At 46.3% G+C, this 21,421-nt stretch overlaps 1 protein-coding gene across 1 annotated transcript in view; it reads left to right on the forward strand.

Moving 5' to 3' along the window:
- Positions 1 to 244: 244 nt before the first annotated feature.
- Positions 245 to 21,421, forward strand: part of KIT (KIT proto-oncogene, receptor tyrosine kinase) — a 58,688-nt gene continuing 37,511 nt past the window's right edge. Inside the window, exon 1 of the mRNA XM_055723438.1 lies at positions 245 to 380. Within this exon, the coding sequence (XP_055579413.1) occupies positions 311 to 380 (70 nt within the window). The 5' untranslated portion in view covers positions 245 to 310. The remainder of the gene's footprint in view (positions 381 to 21,421) is intronic.

The raw sequence follows: 21,421 nt of genomic DNA on the forward strand, positions 1-21,421 counted from the left end.
CGGGCCGGGCCGGCAGCGCGCTGTTCCTTGTTCCAGTCGTCGCGTTTGGGGGCTGGGGGTGGGTCTGGGTCTTCGTGGTGACCCCGCCGCGCACATCGGGACGCCCTCCTTCCCCGGTGGGGGGGAGGGGGAGATTCTCACCTGCGCCCGCGCCCGCGCCGGCGGGGCGGGGCGGGGGCGCGGGGGGCGCCGCGGGGCGGGCGGCGGGGGCGGGGCCGGCTGTACTCCGCAGCCCGCCCGCGGGGCTCGGGCATCTCCGCGCGCCGGGCGGTGCGAGCGGCAGCCGCGCCGGGCTCGGGGTGGCGGCGGCATGGAGGGCGCGTACCTCGCCTGGGAGCTGGCGCACGCCGTGCTGCTGCTGCTGAGCGTCGTCCCCGCAGGTGGGAGCCGCGGGCGGGCGCGGAGCCCGGCGGGTCGGCGGGGCCGGGGCAGGCGCGGGCGGCTGCGGGAAAAACTTCGGCGCCGGCGGCCCCTTCCGCGGGGGCAGCGCCCTGCCGGGGGTCGCGGCGGCAGCCCGCGCTTTGCCCTGGTATCGCCCCGCGCTGCCTCTGCGGGACGCCCCACCGTGGGGGTGCGTGGGGGGAAGGTCCTTTGTTTGCAGTGCGCGGTTATCCGGGGCCGGCGGGGAGCACCCCCACCCCCCACCACCACCCCTACCACCGCGGGCCGGGCTGTGTTTTGGCAATAAACTCTCCGGTAATCAGTACAAAATGTCCCCGCGGTTCAGTGCTGGGTGAACAATAGGCAGGGAGCGAGCCGCTGCCGTCAGGTGTCCAGCGCTCCCCAGCAGAGGTGAAGCCTCCCGGGGCGGGGGGCGATCGACCCGGTGCCCCAGCGCGCCCCGGCGGTCGGTGCCCGCAGCCCGGAGGGTCGGCGCAGGCGGCTCCCGGCGGGACGAGGCATCGCCCGGGCTGCTCGGGCACTGCCGGTGCTCCGCGTTGGAGCGGAGGGCGAGCGGTGCCGCTCGGGCCTTTGGGAGGTCGGTCGGTGCTAACCTTTGGGGTGTCGGGTATAAATTGCAAGGTTCCCTTCCACTCCCTCCATCACAGGGGACTTCCTTGCCTAACCTCACGGTCCTAGCGCGGAGAGCTCGTAATTTTGAATACAGCATCAGGCTGTAGCGCTGGCCAACTTTGCACATGGCTTTCGGAGTCGCCGTGTTGCAGGCTTGAGGGGCATTTGGAGGTCGACAGAGGAAGGTGCTGTAAGGAGGTAGCTGCTAGTGTTGGAGGAGTTGCACCCGGGGAGGAATTTGGCCCTCTGCACCGAAGTCTGCAAGCGGATAACGTGAAAGGTTATTTTGCCGCTTGCCTAAGAGCGAGCCGGGGATGGATGGAGCAGGCGATGCACGGCGCTAGGTGTGCAGCGTGTGCTGCCCCCAGCAGCGCGCAGCCCCGCGGAGCAGCCCGGGGGGGCGGCCGGGCTGGGCTCTGCCAGTCCCTGCCCGCGCAGCTGGGAGCGAGCAAAGCCCAACACCAGCAACTAACAGGAGTAACGATTTACGGTTTTTCATTGTAAGCACTTTACTTTATGTGAGTGGGCGTTAGTTGATTTATGAACGTTTTTGTTCATAGTTTGGAGTAACTTTTTGACTTTGCTCCCTTTTGTTTATTGGTAATCTGAACTAAATGGAGTGTGATACCTGGCAATTTGGCCTTTCCTATTTAGAAATACGCACGTATGTTGCAAAATGCTAGTGCTGTGGCCACAGGGATGGGAAAGTCTCCTACCAATGGGTTATTCCTTGAAATATATTAAAAAACCCCCACAGTTGAAATTATGAATACCCACCAACTTTCTTTACTTAACGTATTTCTTGCTTGCACTTGAAAGGTTATCCTTTGTCATATGGTTAGACTGTCCTTAAAGAAACCTTGAGAAACTGGTCAGACTGGCAGCGTCTCCTGGAAGACATGAGATGTAGATGCCAGAGTACTAGAGAGACAAGGAAGGACCCTTTCTTGTGATTCTTCCTCTGTTTATGGGTTCAGACAGTTACTTGTGGGAGTCTTCATCTCGGGGGCACATTGGGCAAGCTTGTATTGACAAAACCACACTATTTAGTAGGTGTAAACGACTTGCTGTTGCAAAGGACAACTGTCTTTGGGTATGTATGCACATCATCTGTGTATCACACAGGTATAGTGTTCAGGGCTAGTTTTGTGCTGGAGAAGGTGTCAGGGTGATGGCTCGTGTCCTGGCAAGAACACAGGGGACATCAGGAGTGACAGATGGGGCAGAGCTGATCTGCAGTGGTAGTTTTTTCTGGAGGTAGCGTGACCCTGTGAGTTACTTTTGGGTTTGCCTCGGTGCAGATGCCTGGACTGGATGATCTCCCACTGTCCCTATTGAGACCTATCCTGTTGTTTATTGGTGTACAGATTTATAAGAAGTATCTTTCTCTGGCCTTTAGTCGACAGCTTCTTCCTTTGGTTGCAAATAGGGAAGGAGGATATAGAAAACAGAGCTTAATGTAGCTTCTCAGAGGGCAAACCATTCATCTCTTCAGTCCACAGCTCCTTCTTACTTTTTTTTTGCACCCTAACATGCTTCTACTTTTCGTTCCACTTGGGGATTGCCTAGTCCCCATTTTATGCAATAGTCTGGGACAATTTTTAATCTGTGCCTCTCCTGTCCTCCCCCAAGGCTCACCCTGTCCCTCACTCCCCAGTACTCTTGCCAGAGTCTCTGTGGCATTTCCATCCTGTGGTCATGGAAGACTGGACATGGTTCCTTTCAGCATCCATCAATACAGCCTTTTTTTTTTTTTTCTTTCAGTAGGCTGCAGAGTTAATAGGAGGCTCTCCCTGTGCCCAGAGGGAAGAGTGTCTGTTTTCATGATGCTTTCCTGCTACCTGTCAGCCATGAGGGAGGAGGCTTGGAAAGAGGAAGATTGAACTTGATGAGGGTTTTGATTGCTGTCACTCAGTCACTGTCTTGACCCCCTCAAACCATCTGAGTATCGTGCCCTCCTTACTCCCGTTTTCCATCTCTGCTCTCTCCCCTTTTCCTCCCTCCCCTGCGGCAGTATAGATTCTGCTGCACACTGCTGCACAGAAACACGGCCCAAGGCCACTGCCAGGAGCAGAATGGAAATGTCAGAGATTGCTCAATGCTCAACTCTTTTTCCTTCCATTACAACTGGGAAGCCTTTCCCAGCAAAAGCACAAGTGATTTTTCTTCAGGCTTTATTATAAAAGAATGTGATAAATTTGGCAAGAAGTGAGACTCCCATTTGCATCCTGTTTTAAGTACCATTCATAGAGACTGGAGGCATTTCCATGTGCTCATTTTGCAAGAAAGCCTCTCGTCGACAGATGACTGTAGCTGTAGTACTGTTGGGCTATGCTGGCTCTCCGTGGGCTTCCCACCTTGCTTCAGCCCTCTCGGAAACCTATCGTCGGTTGTCCAAACAGTAACGCTTCTTTGCAGGTGCCTGGCTTGATCCTGAGTCACCTCCAGAAGGGACATGTTGCACCAGGACACAGGTGGAATTGGGAAGGATATGTCGTTAGCACTTGTAAACACAAGCCAGGACAGGTCTTAGGAGGAACATCTGAGTCATGCTCCCGGTCAGTAGGAGTTTCTTGTAGTGAAACTTGTCCTTTTCTCTCTCTGTGGTCTGTTGTGAGAGACTCTAATGATATTCTTTGTATTTCTGTCTGAACTATAATGCATTGTTAGTGTAAGCTATTCAAAAGATTTTTAAGGCCTATCTGGAGCTGTCAAACTAAATACCAAATACTACGCATTAGTAGTTTGAAGGAAAGCTGCTTTCTAGCCTGAACTTTCAGTAAACACTCTGATGTAATCTGAAGGTAAGGAATAACAAATTCTGGATGAAACACGAACCACGCAACATCAAAGGGTTTTAACAACATATATGTTTATCTACAATACATGACAACCGATCTAATCTCATATCAATCTTGCAGAAGAGAGACAGCAATTGCTCAAGGTTAAGCCACTTTTCAGCTTTTTCTCTCTGTCCCTGAAGATGAATGCTGTTGCAGAGAGCAAGCGCTGCACATTGTCTTGCTCTATGTATGTGACACATGATTTTACAGATGTTGTTTTCTTTTTCATCTAGTACAAACATCTTCCAGGATTTTGACTCATTTCCTTAAGTCTCTTTCAGCTGTTCAGAGAATGGCTAGAGGAAATGAGGTCTAATATCCTAATGCATTGCATTTACTGTAAGTACCCTCTCATTTTAAGTATAAAACTTTGCCTTTTTTTTAATTTCTGAATGTCCTTCTGAATATTCCCCTGCACAAGAAACAACATGCAGTTTTTTCTGTCCTTCAGAAACTCAGCTCCCTTGGTTGAGGTTCTTCAGTCTTGATAGAGCTTAAGGTGTTCATTGTAACCTTAGGTGAAAGGAGAGCGCTGATGCTAAAGGCATCTAATAAAAGTTGTGATCTGGATTTCAGTGTGTTACATCTTTCGGACATTTATTTAAAAAAAAATCTGAAGAGAATGCACATACAAATTACTAGGATTTGGCATAAAAGGAATTTAAAATTATTATTACTCTTCCATATTATTTTACTGCAGAAGTATTGTGCTTGGCTTTTTCAGTGACTTTTAGGAAACTAGAAGGGCTTTTTTCTGAAAGGACTCTCTTTGACAATGAGTCCTGCAAACAGTCATAAATGGATGTAATTTTACACGTGTGAGCGGTCTCGTTGGCTGGTTGCCAAACCTAATCACAACTGAAGTGTATTGTTTGTCCACTGGCCAAGATTGCTGCTGTTAGTGATAAAAGCATAAGGGGGAGTGTAAACATCTGTGTTTGAAGGGAGAACGCGACTCTTATTTTCTAGTGTATACCAATTAGTAAGCACAGTAAATGTTAATCTGCCAGTGGATTTACTCTTGGGGATTAAATTGATTTATTCTGAAAACATAAGTTTTCAGATATACCTTTAAATGGATTTTTAATGATCTTTTCCTTGTTGCAACAGATTATTTTTTTTTTCTTGTACAGCACGTAAGGCTCTTGGTTATATTATCTTTGATAGCAAAGAGACATGTAAATAACAGAAAAGTTTCTAACACTGCTACCATGCTATGCAGCTCCTGGGCTGCTCCACAGGGATCATTCCTGGAAATTGTAACTAAAATGAAGCGTCATTTAGTAACATTATCAGCTACAGGGGTTTTGTCACTGGGGAGCTGACAGCATTAAATGTCTATGATTTTAAATGTCATCTTGGCAGCTGAGTCCGTAATCATGTAACATAATCATTAAGTATCTGATACAGAGAAGAGGTCGCTGGTCAACTAGGCACTGGCAGTTGTAAATCTAAGTGATAAAGCGGACGCATGGGCTGATTTAAGTTAAGAGATGGAAACCGTGGCAGGGAAATTTGAAAGTCAGGGAGATATATATCTTACAGGTTCTTTGGAAGCCTGGCAAATGCCATGTTAGTCCTATATCTCCTTTCTTTTCCCATCAGTGATTGTCTTAAGCAGAAGAACACTACTTGGCTTATGGTGGGTATACATGTTCCTTGTGACGTGGGAGTGGACTTCTTTTAAGGAAAGGCTTTGTGCAAAAGCTGCACAAGAAAAAGAAATCAAACTTGTTGGTTATAACCTGACGTTCAGAGCCTGTATGTTTCAGGAGGGGAGAAAAGGACCCAATGAGCTGTGTAATAGAGGCGGTTTGGGTATTCACGTACCTAGGCTGTTTAGAACTACCTGAGTTCCTGCTGAAGGGTATCATGAGGTTAAAAACTTGCACTTGGCTTTCTTAGTCTGTTTTTTGTTTGGGAATTAATGGCTGCGCTGATGTCATGTATTGAAAGCTTTGTCTGCAGCCCTCAGGACTGGAAACTTCATTCTTTGCTGAGTGAAATCTGACTTTCTTGCCCATTCACCTGCCTCCTGCAGCTGGGTTTCTAAGAGACACAGCAAGCCTTGAGAAGCTCTCATAGAACTGTAAGAGTAAGGCTGGAGGAGACCTGCAGAGGTCATCTGGACTGTCTTCTGCTCTCCCCCAGGGTCAGACAGAGCAGATCTTCCCAAGCAGACTTTTGAGTAACCCGCTGTAAGGCAGACTGAGAGTCTACCACCCATTTTTTCTAGTACATAACTAGTTCTTAAACATCAAAAGCTTCTCCTGATACTTAACCTAATCTCCCTTGCCGGTTGCTTAATTTCATCCTTTCTTTTTTCCCTGCTCTGGTGGTATAGTGAAGTGCTGGTCACCATCCTTTTTATAGTAACATTTTCCACATTGAAAATTAACATGACATCTTTGACTTATTTTTTCTATGATAAACCTTTTTCAGCCTTTTCTTTTGGCTCATTGTTTGTAACTCCTCCTCCTCTTGTTCTTCTTGGCCCTCTCCAACTTCTTTGCATTTTCTCCAGATATGATGTGTAAAATTGCCATTTGACTTCAGATAAGAAATGTAGTGCTCTCCCAGGTTTAACAAAATAGTTATTTCCCTGTGTACTATGTGTTTAATTTTGATTCAAAGCATTGTAAATCTGATTTTAATCATGATTTAAATCAGCCAACAGTAAGCCTCATTTTAACTGTTTTGCATTTGTACTTAATCATTTTGTAAAGAAAGGTTTAACCTCCTTTATTACAATTGAGATAGAATTTTAATTAAATATAGCCTTTGCACTTAACGTTATACTTACTTTGATTAATCACTGTGCCTGTATTTAAGCAATTATGTAGCTTGTTATATATACACTTATTCTGATTCTTCATGTGTATGTTTTAGTATGAAAATAGACAGTGTTGACATTTCTTGTATTAGATAATTGATTTTTTACTGATGATTTGCATTGATCACAATGAAGGAAATGAGAACTCTGAAATGCTCTTCCGTTAGATAAATAGCACTACATAGAAGCCAGCCAATTCGGAAGAAAAAACTCATTGAGAAATGTTTTGAAATAAAGAATTAATGTCTGAAAGACGTATCTGTAGTCAAAACTGGTGGTTTCTAATCACTATGCTGTAAAAATTTAAACTCTTCCATCTCATCCTCTTTTTATTCTTAGAATGGCAATGGAAAGAAACATTCATGTTTGTTTTTTTTCAACTCTTGATCAGCAGCATCTCTTTGAATGGGCAAGTTGCTTAATTGAGTTGTAGTGAATGAACTGAAATAAAGAAAATATTTTCTCTGTACCTAGTAGGAAACTACCAGATGCCAAAGGCTCGTTTATTGCTGTGGCACAACCTGCCTAGAGTTGCTCAGTGACTGACTTCTATGCATTCAGTATCTAGATTATCTTTTAAATGTTGGCAGCAAATGTACAGCCTGAATAATTTTTTTTGCCTTTAATTGTTTCTAATGATTAGAGGAGTTGTAAGTTTAAATGTATGTTGTTGTATTTTCAACATAACTGTTGAATATTTTTACTTACTAAAAGGAAAATGTTCATTATAAAAACGCTACATTTTTACTTTGTGTAATATTAAATTAAATAAGCATTTTAATAGGGTATTTTTACCTGAAGTGGTTCTGTTTGTATGCCTGAGATGCTCTTCTGCACTAACACCTGGTTCTGAGGCATTCATTTTCTGCTGCTCCATGGCCACCCAATTCTTTACTTTTGCAGCCTCTTTGTTTGCTATTTTATATGGCATGGAAGTGCTTTCTATGCCTGGATGAGCATAACTTGTTAACTTTGAAAAGAAATTATGTTATCTTCAACAAAATAAAAGCTTCCTCCCAGTAGTGTTCATTGTAACACAAGCTGTTGAAGTTTCCTATTCCATAGCACGTCTGACTTCCAGGTATTATATATAAAATTGCTGACTTTGCAGTAATGCTAATATTATCATACCTAGGATTTGAGGTACACAGCACAATAAAAGAGGTCAAATGGAAGGAGCAGAAGTAAACCCTGTATTTCTGGTCTTGTCCCATAAACTGGATATCACTAGAAGCGATGCTGAAGTGGGATTCCCTGCTTAGGCAGGTACTTGGGCCGTGCTCACGGTGTGATGCTCTCTTGTGTATCTCTCCTGGGGTGGGAAGGAGGACCACTTTTTCATTAAGCAACTACCTAGCCATATATATATGCAATTTGTGATAGGGCTTATTACTAAACTAGGAAATCATGTACAATTTGCAAGCAGAAAATACAAGTGGGACTTCTACTGACATCGGAGATTAAGTTCAACAGTGGAGTTACATATTTCCTTGCCAGAAGACTGGGGAAGTGAAGCTGGATTGTCGGAAATATATCAAAGTCTAAGCATTCAGGGCCCTTCCAGGACAACATCAGTGACAGATCTTGCTGGGTATTACCTGAGGTGAGATTTGTTTACCCTAGGAGGTTCTGAAGAACATGCTGATGAATCCTCTAGAAGTTGTCCTAGTCACAGTTTCAGAAGTGCAAAGATAACTTCTCTAATACTGGGCCCCCCATTAAAGATAAGTTTATTCAATTTGGTATTGTCTGTAAAACAATGCTTTTGCAAGAATTTTTTACCAACATGTTAGTTAGTAGCAAAGCTTGTGTGCTAGTTAGACAAGGGAAGTTAACTTATTGCAGGCTTATTGAAAATCACTGAATAGATGAAGTTAATTTATATGGACAAATACAGAAATACTCTAAAACCTGCTCCTTAAATGGATTTGCATGCCATGTGGATACATGACATGTGATGCTATTACTTGCATTTCAGTAACAAAGCTATATAAATACTTTAGCTATCTTCTTACTAAACCCAGCATTTTTCTCATGAATCTGTCAGTTCTTTCAGTGAAAGAGAAGAGAATACAAAGTAATATATACATAAAAGATAGCTGTGTCTTTTCTGCGAAATTTGGTGAACATGTTTATTAATCTGAAAGTCTTGCTTATTGCTGTAATCTTCTAGGAGAAAGTACTGAAGTAAATATCTAGAGAAAGTAAAAAGCAGTGCTCCTCTTGTGGTATTTAATGTGGTCCATCATAAGAGCAATGATAACATAATTATGCAATTATTGGTATATTTTCCCCTCTGGAGGCCTTATGTAGATTATTACCAGTGCACCTTTTAATGAAATTGCTACTATTTGATGAAATTACTGCCAAGACTCGAAATAATTAGAATTCTCACTGCCAAAAGCATCTCCTTCCTCAGTTGAGCCTTTTCCAAACAGGCATTAATTCAGATTGCAAAATGATTTGCCGTTCTCCAGTTTTCTCATTTCTCTTCATTAAAACTACCCTTTCACTGCATTTCAGCAGTGGGCTTTTCAAGCCCATGTTGCTCCTTACAAGGAACATGTGTTCAAAATGGAAGTTGAAAGATACAGCACCTTTTAATGTAAATGTCAGCAAAGAGAAGTGAAGAGAAAAAGCCATTAAAGGAATAGGCTGGATGCATAACAGCTGAATTTGAATACACTATGCATTAGTGTGCTTTTTCATTCCTTCTACTCATTCTCCATACTTTATATATAATCTGTTTATATATGTGTCTAACAGTTGGTAAAACTTAACTGTGGGAACAGCTGGTTAATAAGTAATTTTGGAAATTAGAGAGAAGGCAGCAATAATTCAGTAGGAGTAAGGATCAGTCTAAGTATATAAATCTCAATGCTGACAAGTCTTGTAGCAAACACTTGTTCTTTTTATGCAAATCCTACTTCCGTGTGTACATATTTACATATTTATCTGTCCTCTGTATTTTTTCTTTGAATGAGAATTAGCAGGTAATTGTTTTAAGCTTAGACTGTTCTAGTTTAAAAAAACCTGGTAGGTCGGTCATGCTTTGCGTTTGGTTTTGTTCATTAGTACATTGCCTGTGGATTCCTTCTGTGGTGGGAAGTTGAGGTATGAGACCATAGCGCGTCAATGTGCTGTAATAAAATGAATCAATCCCCTAGAACAGGTTGTTGCTCCTAGTGCTTCAAGATGGGTGACGGGGCTGCTGTAGTGCATATGGTGCTCCTTCAAAAAACAAACCTCAAAACAACAGAAAGAGCCCCAAAGCCATGACTTCCCAGAAGAAGAGAATTCAGAAAGTTGCCATACCCAGCCATGGAAAGACACATGGCGTTTGATCCTGCTGTGGCCATCTAGTTTGTGTGCTAAACTAGTTACATTCAGCTACCTGCCTGCCGGTGACAAAGACAAATGCCTCTATTAGCTGTATTAGCAGGGTGAGGCATGGCAATCCGAGGGGGAAGCTGCCTGGTAGGCAGGAAAAGCAGCCTGTTTGCATGGCTGGAGTTTCCTCGCCCCAGCAAGTGTAAGCAAAGCGGCTGGGGGAGGAGGAAGGTGCTTCCCTGTCTCTGGAAGGTGCAGGTACTTGCCACAGCCCCTGCCTTGAGGGAGTGTTGCACTTGCGTGTATAGGGCAGCTCTCGCCCGTTTGTTTTGCAGGACATGTGCAGAGAATCTGCCCTGCTAAGCCTGCTTCCAATAAGGAAGCCAAGCATGGCTAGCTACATTGCAGATTGCTGCGACAAGACCTCCTGCAGGAGGATCGGCGGGCTTCCACCTGCAAGCAGGGGATCAGCCCAGTGCTCACACTGTCCTGCCTGAAGATCCTGTGAGTGTCTCTCTTAGCGAGTGGGATGTGCGGGGGGCTAGAGAGCTGGCTGGGTTTGTCATCTTGCCACCTGCCTCTCATGCTGGCTGTTTCTGATTAACTACATCTCATTTGGAGGGGTGCATAACCTCTCTTCAGGTGTAGCTGGCTGTCTCTTCAGTCACCTGAGCGGTTTTCCCTGCAAGGGGTAAGCACCAAGTGGCTTTTACTTGACCTGTGAGTGCCCTCCCGGGGCATAAGGTGTTTAGGGAAGCAGGTCTGTGTAGGGTCGATCCCAAACCATGGAGCTGAAAGCTTCCTGTGGGGCATCACTGCAAAGGGGGGTGTCTCGCAGCCACAGCCAAGGTTCAGCTGCCTCTGTGGTTCCCCACACTCATGCCTTCACAGATGATAAAGAAAAGCTTTGTTCCAGCCTCCTTCCACTTCCTCTCTTGGGTTTGCCACGGGTGAGAATTGGCTGGCTGGCTCCACACTTGCTCTTTGTGTTGGGGGATGCCCATTTCTCCTTTATTTTGCTTGCAGATGGTGTGGGTTTGGCTGTGCCTTTGAGGGCTGGGCTGGTGAGCCTCTGCCTTCTGCCCTTCGCAGTGCCCTTCCTCTGCCCCCTTCCCATTCAGGGTGAAGGGTCTATGGGGAGGGGAAGGCTGGGTGAGGATGCTGATTGCCCTCATGCAGCTGGGTAAACATCAAAGCCCCTGCTAATCCTCTCCTGTGGTTTTCTGCTTAGTAACATACAAGCTCTGAGGATCCAAAACTTCAGAGCAAGCGCAAGCACGGGAGCTCTGCATTGCTGCTTGGGAAACACACAGTGTGGAAGAGTCTGTTGGTCAGCAGATAGCACTGACTCTGTTAGATGGGTTAGAAGCAAACCACTTATTTCTGCAGGGAAGCCTAATCAGTCTAGACCCTGTAATACATGCCCGGTGGCAGTTAACTTATTTTTCAGTCTCCAAGATGAAGCTGGGGCAGAGAAGCTGGTCAGCATTTCTATCAGTAAGGATTTGTGGCATTCATATATGCCAAGAGCCCATGACACTTGCAGGGGACAATCACATCTTTGGTCTTTTTTTGGTCTGTATCTTTGAGGAAGACGCTAGCCTGGGTGTTGTCATGGATGGTTTCTTTTGCAAAGTAAGAGCCCGTACTGCTAGCCTTCTTTTCCCCCACAGCCAAGCTGAAATGCAATCTGATGTAGCTTTCAGATGAAATCATTTAAAATTGACATTTGCCATTGCTAAACTTTTCATCTAGCATAAGGGAGAGTGTCTGTTTAGTGAAGTAGAACAAAACAAGTAAGCATATGATAGCATGTCTCCTTTGAAAAATCTGGGAGATTTTATATATCGGAGTAAATTAAAGTTGTTTCAGTGTGATTAACATGCAAGTTTGACACTTTATTTGTTTCCTTGGGGCACAAAATGGCAGGACAAAGAAAATAAAATTGAAAGGTCTTAAATTCATCTCCATCATAGCATATGTCGGGTTTCATAGTGGCTTTAACAAATAAGAGACGGAGTTGGAGAGGTGATACTCTTCAGTAAGACCAACTAATACTGTAAAGAAGACCAGGCAGGCTTTTGGCTAGGACTTCTACGCTTGTGTAAAAGAGGCAGTTTTGCTTCTCTCTTTCTTTGAGACCTGCAGGAGACTTGTGTATCTGAAAACATGTTCATTTTTCCAGCTTTGCTGGGTATGCTGCAGGAGGATATTACCTCCCTGCAAGCCATGTCTTGCTGATATCCTCAGACCATTGCATCTACAACAGTGCCGCTACTTTTAACTGATAAAACATATCTCTTGTTTCTGCTCTCTTATGTTGTTGTAGATGAGAAACTGAAAAATGCGGTGAGTGAGGTCTGTGTGACAGCCCTTGAAATGAACCCAGTGCCCAGAATGAAGGGACACTGTAAAGAGAGCAGTCTCTCTAATTGTATCCAATCACCACAATCTTACATGAAAGTCACGGACGTTTTGTCCCTTGAAGTTTAGCTTCTCAGTGCATTTGTCATCAAAAAATGTTAACTGGTTTAGAAATTGTGGTCGGGATCGGGTCGTGGTCAGGTCATTGTTTTCATTGTGCAGCATTTGTACAGCTTACATGAGGACTGCTGATGGCTATGAAGGTTATGGACAGCTACAAGGGGAAGAGGCAGAAGCTCCGAGGAGCCTGCCATGCCCTTACAGTGCATCCCAGCCCTGGGAGAGGCAAGGAGATGGAATTGCTCTTACTGGGTAGCAATGAACCCAGTTTGCTGCCAGAGTCCCCTGGGCTCTGCAGAAGGGCTGGTACTAGATGTGAGCAGGTTGTGGCTGCACTGTGAAGCTGTGCCGCGACCCTGTCGTGGGAGACGTTTGAGATAAATTTAATGTGGAAGGGGGTGGGATTTTTTTGTTTGGTTTCTCTGAAAGCAGTCTGTTGTGTTATAGAGCTGCCACAAACTTCTTGTTCTTTTAAATGTTTAGATAAGAGTTGAAAGAGGAAACGGCCACAGAGGGACTAACCTGTTGGCCTAAGGTTGGTTGTGCAGGAAATCTGTGGCAGAGCTGGGAATAAAATCCACAGCACTTGACTCTTCATCTTATTCCATCGCACTCCCACATCCTTTGTTTGCTTGGCAGCTGGAGATGGTTTCCAGTTGCTTGTGAGTGTGATGTGGACTTGCACCTGATGTGATTTTTCCGTCCTACAGAAGTGTTGTGGCTGAGGCTGAAAAGCTCCAGCATAAACCATATTTTTTTCCCCAGGATGGTGCACTCCTTAGCCAAAGCTTTTTTTTTTGTTTGCACATCCCTTAATTGTTACAGGAACATTCTGCTGTCCTTAATCATATCCCTGCAATTTGACCTGCATTTCCTATCAGTATTATCTGAACTGTTTCTTTTTCTAACTCCTCCAGCCCTGTTTTCCAGATGTTCCTTCTGCATGCAGAAGTCACAACTGCTGCACTCCCCCTCTTTCCTCCCTCTCCGTTCATTTTTAGGGTTTAGGAAGCTGCTTGTAATATATTCTGCTTCTTTTTTCGGGTACACAGCCCTGTTCACAAGGGATCCTAGCACTGTAGTTTTAAACATTGTTATGTTACAAGAAGAAGCTAGGGTAGTGGAAGTGACTCTTTTCAGCTGTGGGAAACAAATTTAGAACATCCAAAATGGATCTTGGGTTTTCCATCTCTGAACTTTGCAATATTTTTTTTTTGCATTGTTGATTATTAATTATAAGCCATTATCAACGTATTTGTTAGCATATAATAACTACCTGCTAGTTTCCCTTGAGGACAACTCTAGAGGGTCATCCAGAACCCCAGTGTGGTACTCTGGCTGTGCAGTGTATGGGGAGTGTTTGATGTTTGCAGTGGGACCCACAGTCGGTGAGTGGGATGATCTGCCCCCACTACCCCGCAGGAGCCATGGGGGCAGAGGATGGGTTTCCTCTCTTCCCCTTGTCCTGTGGGGTCCCTGTGGTCAGGTGGGCTTCACTGAGGTGGGGACACTCAGCTGAATATTGAAGTAGCAGTCCGTGTCCTTTTCCAAGGTATAAGGAGGTAGAGAGAGGGTGGGGACATGCCCACATCTGGGTCAGATAACAGAGTAGGGATGCACACCTACACCTGGAAACCTTCATTGGAGATGTAACAATGGGTTCCTCCATCCTGTAAAGTCATGGTTGTGCCTGGGGTGAACATGGAGCCCTGGGAGGGGATGCTGTATCCCTTCAGGTTTGGCACTTGGAGATCTCTTACCATCCCTGATTTATATCCTGCCAACACAAGCAATTCCCAAATTACTGGTGTCATGGCTGTAGTTACCTGTATGATTGGTGTTACTGGAGTGCACAGGAGCAACAGTGGGCCTGGAAGAGCCCTGTCACGTGTCAGGTGTGGTACAAATGGAGCAGTCTCAAGATGTGAGGCATTAGCAGTCTGAGGAAAGATCAAGAGATGGCAGATGGACACACGCTGTGGGGATTAGTACACTGGATTACAAATTGTTGGTTAAACTCTCAGATTTCTGTTACTTAATTATTCCTCCAAAAAGAAGATATAAAGTCTTCCCATCTTTCTAAGCACTGTTTTAATTATTCTTTTTTAAAGACAGGCATTGTTTAGGTGCATAATACTGAGCAGATCTGATAGTCGTTGCATTTACAACCTGTTGTCCTTCGACTGCTCTACTTTTCTTGGAGATACATTACTTTCGGAAGGCAACAAAGAAACCCTTTACATTGTGGGAATCCTTTGCATGAGGCATAATTCAGTTCTTAAATTGTTTTGCTGAGAATTTGTAGGCTACATAGAAGGAACCATAGCAAGATTATCTCAAAATACAAGTGATGGTATCAACTGGAATATCATGGCTTTTGTTGTGGAGTGCCACAGTATGCTTGTTCCCTCTTTGTTTTTCTTTCCCCAGCTCTAGTATATGAAGTATTTGTGTCTCTGGACAGTCATGCTCTGCTGTGTTGTTTACCACCTTTAAAAACTCTCTGACAACTTGCTAGATAGTCCTGATAATAAGTGTTGCAAAATTTTGAACCCCTAACCTGAATAAGTAGGATGAGCGCTAGGAGAGAGAGCAGGTAAAAGTCATAAATGTTGCATAAAAATATGGAATTATGCTTTTCTTAATCTTTCTGACAATTATTATTTGTGGGATGCTTGTTTATTTGTTCAGTCATGTGAGTTTGTGTAGGGGATTAGTTGACCTCACGTAGAAAATTTCTGGTGGCGCTGGAAAAACAGGCGCTGGTGGACTGCCTGTTGGGTTTAGTACTGATAAATAAATCTTCATCCCAGGGAGACGGGGAGAGAAAGAAGGCTCTCATGAAAACCCAGAGCACAAACCATAATTAGGCTCTGCAGGTGGTCTGACTGTCCTTCACTTCCTACTCTGTGGTGGATTTGTCAGGAAGAGGAGCAGTTATCTGACCTGGTCTTAATCCAGTATATACCTTAAGAAGAACTAAAGCTGTGAGATGAGTGAATTAAGTCTGGAGCATATAACTTCATCCCAACTAATTATCCGATTGTTTTGCTTGAATGTCTGTTATCTGTGTGGGTAGGGAAATCCAGCCCTTGAGAGGAGCTGCAGAATGTGTTTTTGAATGCAAGTGGTGCTGGTTTTTGAGAAATGTTCCTTCTCAGCTCAGGCCTGGCTATTATATATCCAGCCCAACTGTGACATACTGTGCTGTGCATTAGGGGGGCATGGGGTGATGATTGTTTGCAGGACTAAAAAGTTGGCCTTTGGAAGGGGAAGGGTACGTTGCTGCAGCACCTGTCAGCATTTGCATACATCACAGCGATGTTGTATGGTTTGACAGATCCGCACTCATTTAGAAGGTCAGTTATGACATTAATCAATGCACTGCTACCTCCAGTGTGTCCCTTTCCTCGGCACATCTGTTGATAATGTCTTGCATTTGACCTTCACGTGCCCTTGTGCCCTATGGTTGGGTGGTTACGTGGCTTTGGGAGGAAGGAGAAATGCGATGCCTGGCTGCGCAGTGCTTTGCAGGCTGGTTTTGTCTGAGCAGTTTGGAGCCTGCAGTTACCCCCCGTGTCGTTAGTCTGCTGTCTACATCCCAGGAGAGAAGCAGAGGGAGCAGCTGAACAAGCCAGGCTGCCTGGGTGTTTCCTCAGGGGCAAGTAAGTGAGTTTGTTGTGCCTGTAGCTGTGGGGCTCTTTGAAGCAACCCCTCGCTGCAGCTGAGAGGCGCCTCCGCTGCGGCGTGCACGCGGTGCAGGGGCTGCAGCAGGGTCTGGGGGGAGCCCCCTGCCTGCGCACACGTGTGGGTTACGGTGCGGGAGCCTCTGTTGGCTGCAGGTGCGTTTCTGTTCGCGCAGCCGAGGTGTCCCGTTGGGTTCCTGTTGTTGGAAGGAGAGCGGCAGGCAGGGGCTGCCTTGGTTGGCTTTGTGCTTTGCGAGGCCTCCAGCCGGCAGCAGTGGCGTCGCAGTGGTGGTGCTGAGGCTGCTGCTGGAGCAGGGGGTGCACGGCTCAGGCTGTCGGGGTGCTGTGCTTCCCCTGGCTGCCCGTATTGTGCCAGGCACCAGGAGCTGAGGCCAGGCCACCACCAGCATCTCCCTGAGTGCTGGTGAAGGAGGGCTACCCCGTGGTGTGATGAGGGGGAGGATGGACTCAGTGAGAGGGGACCAAAGTGGCAATGCTCAATGCTATTGCATTCAACTGGGAATAAGCCCAGGTCAATCCGAGTAGGGATGTATGTTCCTTAGCTGCCTCCCAAGGTGAGTACCAGAAGGCCAGCCCACCTCAAGGGCACAGGTGGCTATGGTGGATCGTCTTGCACCCTTCCTGGGAAACCTGCATGCTCGATTACCTCTCTGAAATGCCTGTACACCAACACATGCAGCATGGGGAATAAACAGGAAGAATTAGAGCTCTGTGTGTGATCTCAGGGCCATGATCTCGTTGCAGTTACAGAGACAGGGTAGAATAGTTCGTGTGACTAGAATGCTGTCATGTATGGCTATGTAGTTTTTAGGAAAGACAGGCCAGCAAGGAGAGTTGGTGGACTTGCTCTTTATGTGAGGAAACAACTGGAATGTATCGAGCTCTGCTTGAGGCAGATGCAGAATAAGTTGAGAGCTTACAGGTAAAGATTAAGGGACAGGCCAGCATGGGTGATACTGTTGTAGGTGTTTGCTACAGGCCACCTGATCAGGAAGAGGAAGTCGATGAGGCCTTTTACGGACAATTGGAGGTAGCCTCATGATCAGAGACCCTGGTCCTCATGGGGGACTTTAACCACCCTGATATCTGCAGGTAAAACAACACAGCTCTGCTCACACAGGCCAGGCAGTTCTTGCAGAACATTGATGATAACTTTTTGACAAAGGTGGTGGAGGAACCAACCAGGCGAGGTGTGCTCCTGGACCTTGTACTCTCAAACAAAGAAGGACTGGTTGGGGATGTGAAGTTTGCGGGCAGTCTTGGTTGCAGTGACCATGAGATGGTGTTCAGGATCCTGTGTGGAGGAAGCAGGGCAGTAAGTAGGATGGCAACCCTGGACTTCAGGAGAGTTAACTTTGGGGTCTTCAAGGACCTACTTAAAGAAATCCCATGGGTTAGGGCTCTAGAAGGTAGGAGGGTCCAAGAGACCTGGCTGCTATTCAAGCATCACTCTTCTAAGCTCAAGATAGGTGCATCCCTATGAGTAAGCAATTAAGCAAGGGAACAGGAGACCTGTATGGATGAGTAAGGAGCTTCTGGCAAACCTCAAACAGAGGGAAGGTTTATGGGAAGAGAGTTTTTGGGATGTAGAAAAAGGGACAAGCCACTTGGGAGGAATATAGATATGCTGTCAGAACATGCAGGGAGGTGATAAGGAAGGCTAAGGTCCATTGGGAATTAAAACTGGTGGGGGAGGTCAAGGACAACAAGAAGGGCTTCTTCAAGTACATCAGTAGGAAAAGGATGACTGAGGAAAATGTGGGCCTGTTGCTGTGTGAGTTAGGTGCCTTGGTGATCAAGGACACAGAGAAGGCAGAGTTACTGAATGCCTCCTTTGCTTCAGTCTTCACTGCCAAGCCCAGCCATTAGGTTCCTAGACCCTGAAGGCAAGTGAGGAAGTCTGGAGAAAGGAGGACTTTCCCTTGGTTGAGGAGGATCATGTCAGACATCACTTAAGAAAACTTGACACCCACAAATCCATGGGCCCTGATGCACCCCCAAGTGCTGAGGGAGCTGGCAGATGTTATCACTAAGCTGCTATCCCATCATCTCTGAAAGGTCATGGAGAACAGGAGAAGTGCCTGAGGACTGGAGGATAGCCAATGTCGCTCCAGTCTTCAAAAAGGGCAAGAGTGAGGACCTAGTAAACTACAGGCTGGTCAGCCTTACCTCCATCCCTGGAAAGGTGATGGAACAGCTCATCTTGGAGGTCATCTCTAAGCATGTGGAGGAAAAGAAGGTTATCAGGAATAGTCACTATGGATTCACCAAGGGAAAGTCATGCCTGACCAACCTGGTAGTCTTCTATGATGGAATGACTGGCTGGGTAGATGAGGGGAGGGCAGTGGATGTTGTCCGCTTTGACCTCAGCCAGGCTTTTGACACTGTCTCCCATAACATCCTCGTAGGTAAGCTCGGGAAGCGTGTGTTAGATGAACGGACAGGGAGGTGGATTGAGAACCGGCTGAATGGCAGAGCCCAGAGGGCTGTGATCAGTGGCAAAGAGTCCAGCTGGAGGCCTGTAGCTGGCGGTGCTCCGCAGGGGTCAGCACTTATTAATGACCTGGATGAAGGGGCTGAGTGTACCCTCAGTGAGTTTGCAGGTGATATAAAACTGGGAGGAGTGGCTGACACCCCAGGAGGCTGCGCTGCCATTCAGTGAGACCTGGACAGGCCGGAGAGCTGGGTGGGGAGGAACCCAATGAGGTTCAGCAAAGGCAAGTGTGAGGCTGCACCAGAGGAGGAACAACCCCATGCACCAGGACAGGCTGGGGCTGACCTGCTGGAAGGCAGCTCTGTGGAGAAGGACCTGGGAGTTCTGGTGGGCAGAAGGTTGCCCATGGGCCAGCAGTGGCCAAGAAGGCCAATGGGACCCTGGGGTGTGTTATGGGGAGTGTGGCCAGCAGGTCAGGGGAGGTGATCCTGCCCCTCTGCTCTGCCCTGATGAGGCTGCACATGGAGTGCTGTGTCCAGCTCTGGGCTTCCCAGCTCAAGAGAGACAGGGAACTGGGACTAAAAAGGTGATGAGGGGACTGGAGGATATCCCTTAAGGCTGAGAGAGCTGGGCTTGTTCAGCCTGGAGAAGACTGACGGGATCTTACCAATGTCTACAAATATCTTGAGGGCAAGTGTCAAGAAGATGGGGCCAGGCTCTTTTCAGTGACAGGACAAGGGGCAGTGGTCACAAATTGCAACACAAGAAGTTTCATCTGAATATGGGGAAGAACTTCTTTACCTTGGGGGTTACAGAGCACTGGCAGAGGCTGCCCAGAGAGGGTGTGGAATCTCCTTCTCTGGAGACGTTCAACACCTGCCTGGATGGGATTCTGCCCAACCTGCTGTAGGTGAACCTGCTTTAGTAGGGGGTTGGACTAGGTGATCTCCAGAGGTGCCTTCCAACCCTGGCCATTCTGTGATTCTGTTGGTGTTTGTTTTGTGGCTGAGGCTGTGTGACTTGCCCAGCGCTGTTCTCCTTGGTGATGAGGCCGCAGGTGGGCAGTGGGGACCGTCCCAGCCCAGCCACACACAAACCTCCCCTGGCAGGGCCCAAGCTGAGACCTTGCTGGTTGCAGGCAGGGACTGATGCCAGTGAAGGATGTCCTGATCCTCTCCTTTCCCAGCCTTCCCTGACTTGTCTGAAGACCTAGTGCCAGAGTGGGTATACCACATTGCACTTTTGCTATTTTATGCAGCTCATGTCGTTTGTCACTGGAATTGTCCTATGGTCTGTGGGAAACAACAGAGACGTCTTCCAAAGATGTCCCCGTGAAGGACCTGCATGGTCTTTCATGAGACCTTCTCAGGGGTCTTTGCCCTCAGCCTTCTCAGGTGCCAAAAGTTGCTGGCTCTGGTCTGAGGGGTTTGCAAATTGGAGGTCTCCTTGCCTGTACCCTGCTGTCAGGCACCTCTATGGCCAGGACAAAGGGTTTTTCCAGGTCTCCTGCCTGCTGAGCCACTGTTGGCTGGGAGCTGCTCTCCTGAGACCTTGGACTTTCACTCTTCTTGTTTGAGCTGCTGTAACACGGCTCAGGCTCACACCTGCACTTTGAGGTAGCAGATTTGAAATGAGAACTGGGTTTTTTTCTGCCTTTTTCTGGCAATTACTATTTCTAGGATGGTTGTTTATGCCTTCAGTCACAGAACCATGTACGCAGGGTTAGTGGGCCTCACATCAAAAATGTCTGGTAGCACTGGAAAAATGACTGCCTGTTGGATTTAGCACTGAAAAATACATTTTAATTTGAAGGCGATAGGTAGAGAACAAGGGCTCCCTTCAAAACCCAGAGCACAAATCAAGTGATTAGGCTCTGCAGGTGTTCTGGCCATCCTTTCTTCCTGCTCTGTGGTGGATTTGTCAGGAAGAGGAGCCGTTACTTGACCTGGTCTTAATCCAGTATGTACCTTAAGAAGAACTAAAGCTGCGAGATGAGTGAATTAAGTCTGGCGCATATAACTTAATCCCAACTAATTATCCGATTGTTTTGCTTGGATGTCTGTTGTTATCTGTGTGGGTAGGGAAATCCAGCCCCGCAGAATGTGTTTTTGAATGCAAATAGTATTTTCAGTGGTATGACTGCTACTATAGATGGATGTTGTACAATCTTCTACAACTGTGCTTCACACGAGAGGGACATTAGCTAACAGCACAGTTATTGTAAGCCAAGGGTTACCTGCAGGACTAAAGGGGAAGGGTTTGTTCCTGCAAGACCACCTCAATATTTGCATATTGATTCTTCTGATGTTCAAGTAGGTCCGTAGTAGTAAGAATTTATCTGCATTTTTGGCTATGAACTCAATTTTGTAGGTTTGCTAAGACTTTCACATCAGGGATATGCTAACTTAGCGGTCCCCTGCTTGAGTTATTTTAACAGTGGATCTAGAGAAGCCTCTTTGTGCTTCTTTCGCCAAGTATGCAGTTTAAGTTGGGAAGTAGTTGGGAATTGTGAATTGAAGCTGCTAATTTTACACAGCTTTATTTTTTGAGAACTTTTTAAAAGTTGCATTATGGCATGTTCAGTGAAAAAGAAGCTAAGAGGTCGTTTAGAGCAGCTTTGGTGACTGGGAGATGAGTGCTTCAGTGAAACTAATTTGGTAACTAGCATTGGGATGGAAGCTTGAAGAATATTTTGCATGAAATTTAAAAATTTTTTGGAGGTAAGAAATGATGAATTAGCACTTCAACTAGAGAAATAAGCAAGTATGGAAAGCGT

This window comes from Falco cherrug, chromosome 1 (genome assembly GCF_023634085.1).
Source record: "Falco cherrug isolate bFalChe1 chromosome 1, bFalChe1.pri, whole genome shotgun sequence".
NCBI lineage: Eukaryota > Metazoa > Chordata > Aves > Falconiformes > Falconidae > Falco > Falco cherrug.